The sequence below is a fragment of the Macrobrachium nipponense genome, chromosome 6 (assembly GCF_015104395.2).
Source record: "Macrobrachium nipponense isolate FS-2020 chromosome 6, ASM1510439v2, whole genome shotgun sequence".
Taxonomy (NCBI): domain Eukaryota; kingdom Metazoa; phylum Arthropoda; class Malacostraca; order Decapoda; family Palaemonidae; genus Macrobrachium; species Macrobrachium nipponense.
Genome location: NC_061108.1, coordinates 134,134,530 through 134,141,486, shown reverse-complemented (window position 1 = coordinate 134,141,486; position 6,957 = coordinate 134,134,530). Strand labels below are relative to the sequence as shown.

Here is a 6,957-nt window from a genome sequence, read left to right as displayed (position 1 = left end):
TTCTCATAAAGAAACTTCGATAAACCATTACAAAAAGCAAGCACAAATTCTAATGTTATGATTAAACCTCCATTTTCTTGTAATCTTTCATACAAATACAACTTAAAATTACAATCCATACCTGGATTCGCCTTGAACTTAACCTATGGGGATCATATTGATTCATTAAAACGACTATAAAAGACTATTAGCGACTATTTCTCTCAGATTAGTAACCTACCGAATCACTTTAACTATTCTGACCGAAGTTCTCACACGGGGGCGGTTGGCAATGCATCCGGTTCAAACTATGTTTAACTTCTCTCTTTGACAGCGATTGAACGTACGACCAGTTTAACAGTGATTGCTGCAAAAGTTTCGAATACAGAGAGAGAGAGAGAGAGAGAGAGAACACTTTGCAGAAAAACCCTACCATTATTTGTCGTCACATTAAAGGGTTCTCCAAAGCCAGAGTCTCTCTCTCTCTCTCTCCTCTCTCGCCGGCTCTCTCTCGTCTCTCGTCTCTCTCTCTCTCTCTCTCTCTCTCTCTTCAGGATAATTGCAATCTACTCTCGATGCTCACAACATGAGACACATTTATGCATGAATTTTGACATAATTTATGCATGAACAGGACTACTTTATGCATGAACATGACAATACAGTTTATCATGAACATGACATACAATACATGCAATGAACCCACATACATTTATGCATGAACATGTTATACATTTAATCATGAACCAGACATACATCTATGCATGAACTTGACATACATTTATACATGATCCAGACACACATTTAAGCATGAAAATGACACACACATATGCATGAACCTGGCATACATTTATGCATGAACATAAAAATGTATGCGTGAAAAGTCATTCCTCATTCCAGTAATCATTTTCTTCTCTCCAACCAATGATTCCGGCCCTGTCCCAGAATAGACTGAATTCAAGATCTCAGTTTTGCTTATTGAATACAAACAGCTGTTTGTGGAGTCTGCAAATAGATTTCATTATCTAAAATAACGAGGTTGTCCCATATGAATAGGGTTCAACTTCTCAATTTAATAATAATAATAATAATAATAATAATAATAATAATAATAATAATAATAATAATAATAATAATAATAATAATAATAATATTCTTTGGAAGCTTGAATTTCAAACTCAATGGCTTTTGTGGGCTTGTTCCATATGAATAAGGTTCAGCAACTGGATAATAATAATAATAATAATAATAATAATAATAATAATAATAATAATAATAATAATAATAACTAATAATAATAATAATAATAATATTCTTAGAAGCTTTTGTAGGTTTTTTTCCATGTGAATAGGGTTCAACAACTGAATAATAATAATAATAATAATAATAATAATAATAATAATAATAATAATAATAATAATGTATAAGTATACATGCTGTATACATAATACATATAAAATAACAAAGACGTTTACACAACCAATTAAACAAAACCAGCTTCACGCAGCCTATCGTGGGATTCCCAGACGACGTTCTGTCCTGCACAGTATGACACAAGGGACCAAACACAGAGACTCACATGGATTTTCCGGCCAGATGCCCCTCTCCAGCTGCCTTCTCTCACCATTTATCAAGGATTTGGACCAGGACCAGAATGGCTCGGCCTTAAGCTTGCCTGCCCCGGCGACCCCAATGGGTAACGCAGTAACACAGTGCCAAAATAAATTGCAGATGCAGAAAGAGACACCAGCTGTAGTAGTAGTAGTAGTAGTAGTATAGTAGTAGTAGTAGTAGTAGTAATAGTAGTAGTAGTGCTGGGTCAGGATTGCTGACGATGGAGGAGATAAAGGATTTTATGAAATAACTACGAGAGAGAGATACGTAAAATATCTTGATAGTAAAGGATCCAGAAATTTGATACAGGAATCGTTTTGTGGTGTGAATCAAAGAAGAGGAATGAGATGGTATTTCTCATCTCTAAATTAGGTGTTTTGAACCTATATATCTGTAAATAGTACTTCATATCACAACCGACGAAATTCCATACACTAATATGTACTAGTACTTCAATATCACTATAAAGAAGAAATTCCTACTAAATCTAAATAGTACTTCCATATCACTACAAACAGCCTACAGAAATCGTACATACAGAAAATTTCCTACATAATCTGTATATAGTACTTCATATTCACTACAGACAGAAATCACATAAATAAATGTAAACAGGTTACTTCATATTTCTATAAGAAATTCCTACGTAAATCTGTAATTAGTACTTCATATCACTTAAAAGAAATTCCTACTGAATCTACTAAATAGTACTTCATATCACTACAAACAGCCTACATAAATCTGTAAATAGTACTTCATATCACTACAAACAGAAATTCCTACATAAATCTGTAGATAGTACTTCATATCACTACAAACAAAAATTCCTAAAAATATCACGGAAAATATACAGACATATCTGATTGACACTAGACATTATAGAACCTTATATAGCAAATCGATAATAAATACGAGAAAACTGTAACCAACACGAAGGATAATCAGTTGATAACGGAGTTGTTTCTTTTATTAAGCCGGCCTTATGCCAGCACGTGCTAAGAGGAAGATAAACCTCCCCACCACAGAGGGGGCTCATCAGCAGTGCCTCAGAAAATCTTCGTTGCAAAAAAGAAACTTGAAATGAACACCCAAATTTCTTGCCTAATCAACAGAGTATTAGCAGAGCAATGAAACCAATTTGAAGAAAAGGAAATTAGTAACTGGAAAATCTGTAGGATAATCCCCCCGGCTGTGTGTGTGTGTGAGAGAGAGAGAGGAGAGAGAGAGAGAGAGAGAGAGAGAGAGAGAGAGAGAGAGAGAGAATATTCAATATAGAGGAAAAATCTTATCTAAAAAAAGATTTCTTAACGGTACGCTCATGAATATCATGAAAGGGCATTCCAGCAGATTTTCTAAGAAATAAAGAAGTAAAAAGTGAAATAAAAATAAAATAAAAAAATAAAAAAAATAGTCATGATAAAAAGTATAGAATTCAATTTCATGAATGCAAAACTCGAATTCAGCTTTTTCCGTTTTCTAGACACTGAACAATGCAAAGCAATAAGATGTAAAAATAATTTTCTATAAAACAGGTATTAAAGACAAACACCAGATAATTACAAATTTCTGTACGAATCAAGAACATCTGTCTCAGACGACGCAAATAAAATTAACTCCCAGAAGCTTTATATTAAAAAGTCGAAAATTAAAATATCAGAATTCGGGCAGCCAAGGCGTATCCTGAGGGTTTTAACATCCTGCAGGATATTATCATTTTTAGTGGTATTAGCATCAATCGTTAGCAGCGCATTCGTTATGCAATGCAGGTCAAGTGTAATAATAAGGCAGTTAAAGTTACTGATATTTTTTTAATCGATTATTTTCCTTTCGTTTTTCAATTTTGGTACATCCACAAACGCCATGTTTTTATTTCTTAATAATTTTTGAATTTCGAAAAGTATGCGTATTACTCATAGTATATTCACATCAACCGTGCATCTGATGTCTACGCCTGTCCCATACGACGCTCCTGATTGGCTGTTGATTAACCAATCACGGGGCTGGAAAGTCTCAGTCTCTCTCGAGAGTTCACATAGGCAGGATGTATGTTCCACCTCTCTTGAGGGATACTGGGAACTCTCAGTCTCTCAAGAGAGTTCACATAGGCGGGATGTATGTTTCCACCTCTCCTGAAGGATACATTTGAAAGACGTATCTCTCATGAGAGGTGGAACATACATCCTGCCTATGTGAACTCGAGAGAGAGACTGAGAGTTTCTAGCCTTGTGATTGGCTTATCAACAGTCAATCAGGAGCGTCGTATGGGACGGGCCTAGACATCAGATGCACGGTTGATGTGAATCTACTAGTAGTATGCTGATAAAAAACGCAACGATTTTTTTTAGTTTTTCTGTAAAAGAAAACTATTGAGATGGATTTTGTCTGTCCGTCCGCACTTTTCCTGTTCGTTATCACACTAAACTTAAAAACTACTGAGGCTAGAGGGTTGCAAATTGGTGTATTGATCATGCACCCTCCAATCATCAAACATACCGAATTGCAGCCTTCTAGCCTCAGTAGTTTTTTATTTTTTTATTTATGGTTAAAAGTCAGCCATTATCATGCATCTGGCAACGCTATAGGACAGGCCCACCATCGGGCTATGGATGAAAGTTCCATGGACCGCGGCTTACACGATTGCACCGACGAAACTTCGGCGCACCTTTTTTTACTATTGTTATATATATTTTGGAATTTCGACATACTTACATAGTTAATAACATTCTGTTGTTTTCAACGGGAGAAAGCGATGTACAAATCATAAGACTTTCACTAAATTAAATAATTATGAGCTATTTAATAAGTTTAGGTCAAATTATATCCACAATCAACCCGTCTAAATGAACCTTACAATATACGATGGGTAAAACATTCTGCCGAAAGCTGAAAGAAAACGAAAACCATTCAATAAAAAAAAAATCTGAAATCAACAACCTCTTGAGAGAGAGAGAGAGAGAGGGAGAGCACTTGACCTTATATATATATATATATTAAAGCATAAAGCCAAATGAAAACCCCAATAGAAACACTCGAGCAATAACCTCTTTATCTGACATCACGAGATTCCTAAAATGGATTCACTGACACCATCAGGATGAGATCCAGGATCTCGTGGCATCAATCAACCGTAATTCAAGTACCTCTGTGGTTGGCCTCAATGAGGTTAACGAGTCAAACCCAGTTATATACTCGACAGCCAAGAGGGTATTCGGGTTATCGCTGGGTTGCATAAAGAGGTTTTCAATATATAAAGAGAGACTACTGTAGGTTAGAGAGGAGAAATTTTTCAATGTGTAAAGGTTCATTTTTACCTAGAAGGAGTTTATAAATAAACAAAGAAACAACAAAAAAACGGAAAAAACAAAAAAAAACAAAAAAAACTAAAAACAAAAAACTAAAAAAATAAAAACTACTAATAAAAAATAATAAAAAAACAAATAAATAAATAACATGGATAAATAAATGCAAAATGAATAAATAAATACATAATAGATTAATAAATACAAAATAACAAAATACTTAATCTGCAGTACAAACTACTGCAGTCTAGAGAGGATATTTTTTTTATAAGTAAAGGCTATATTTTTATAAGTAAAGGCTATATTTTTATGAAGTAACAAAAGGCTATATTTTCATAAGTAAAAGGCTATATTTTTTTATAAGTAAAGGCATATTTTTTTATAAGTAAAGGCCATATTTTTTATAAGTAAAGGCTGCATTTTTTAAAAGTAAAGGCTGTATTTTTATAAGTAAAAGTGCGAAGACGACATGCAATCTAATACTTTTTCCTAAAAAAAAAATTAATTATTGTGCAGTACAAACTACTGCAGTTAGAGAAGATATTTTTTTATAAGTAAAGGCTGTATTTTTATAAGTGAGGCTATAAGACATGCAATCTAATGTTCTTTCCTAAGGCGGACGCAAAGAATATTAGACAAAGTGCAATGGAATCAATCATATAGGGTAGATCTTGACCACAAAAAAAATAATAAATAAATAAATAAAATAAAGGCGAAAGACCGTCCTTGTAAATGGAAAAAAAAATGAATTGTAAAAAATCTTACACGATTCAAGGAAAACAGAAGGACGTGGAACATTCCAAAACTTAGCAGAAAATGGTAACAGTAATTGAACGGCGTGATCCTACTCCCTCAATGCAGTAAATCTGGGAAGTAGCAATACCTGTAAATGAGAGAGAGAGAGAGAGAGAGAGAGAGAGAGAGAGAGAGAGAGAGAGAGAGAGAGAGAGAGAGATGAGGAAAAACGACGGCGGTCATTACAACAAATTATACAGACAACCAAATTTTAATTCAATTCATTTGAGAATACGCAAAAATAAATAAAATAAATAAATAAATAAATAATAAATAAAAGGGAGAATTAGCTGAGTAATGTCTCACGAATAACATTACTAGGAAATCATGTACCATTAATGGTATAAGTTACATTTACGAATTCGCCCAATGCATCACGTAATCAGGGAAAAATGGGCATTCTATCACCATAAGGTCATTTTCATTAAGCGATGTTTGGATATTAAATAACGAATGTAAAACATAAATGAAAACCTAATAGAACATATAAACACAAAAAATCCATTTAAGCCAAATCAAAACATTGCAACATTCCAAAATTCCTACTCATTCCACGCAACGAGAAAACAAGGTTGGAATGTTCTCTGGTAACGTCACCTGCTCCGCTCTTTTCTCTTTATCATCAAGAGCCCAAATGGATCAGCTTCGCTATCTCTAATCCTCCAGATAGGAGGGAAAAACAAAAAGAAAGAGAGGGGATTTGGGGGGTGGGGGGGGGGGGGTCCAACGGATAGACGAAGAAGGCTCCCCTGGTCTCCGGATACCGTCTGTATGTCCCTTTGGGATATTGTCGAAAATCCTGCACCCCGACAGAAGCCAGGTCCTCCTCAGACGAGATTTCTGAATCTCTGAGTTCGCTCCCTTCCCCTCTTACTCTCTCCCCTAACCCTCAACCCTTCCTCCCTCATCCCAATCCCCCTTAACCGACCCTCTCCTAAATGGCCTTATCATATCACATGCCCCGCCCCCAACCACCCGGTTTCCCTCCTGAAAAGATAATTTCGTCGGAAGTTACTTTTAGGATACAGCCAAAACAATTTCTGCTGTCTCCTTCAGTGACTTAACTGTTTCTCTGACCTCTGCAGCAAGAGAGAGGCTTTATAAAAGGGTTTGGTGTCGCAGTGGGGTATTTAGTGGTAGATCTGCTTAGAACGAAATAAATTTGTTAATCCCATATCAATTCCAGATCATAAGTTTGAGAAGGACTTAGTCTACGAAATGACTAAAAAAAATGTTTATGAAAATCTCAAATGAATTGTACTACCCATAT

The 6,957-nt window shown here is 35.0% G+C and overlaps 1 protein-coding gene across 1 annotated transcript in view; it reads left to right on the top strand.

The window, feature by feature from the left end:
• Positions 1-1,527: 1,527 nt before the first annotated feature.
• The window catches only part of LOC135216652 (vitellogenin-like), a 14,294-nt gene continuing 8,864 nt past the window's right edge, over positions 1,528-6,957 (top strand). The window contains exon 1 of the mRNA XM_064252037.1: positions 1,528-1,675. Within this exon, the coding sequence (XP_064108107.1) occupies positions 1,528-1,675 (148 nt within the window). The remainder of the gene's footprint in view (positions 1,676-6,957) is intronic.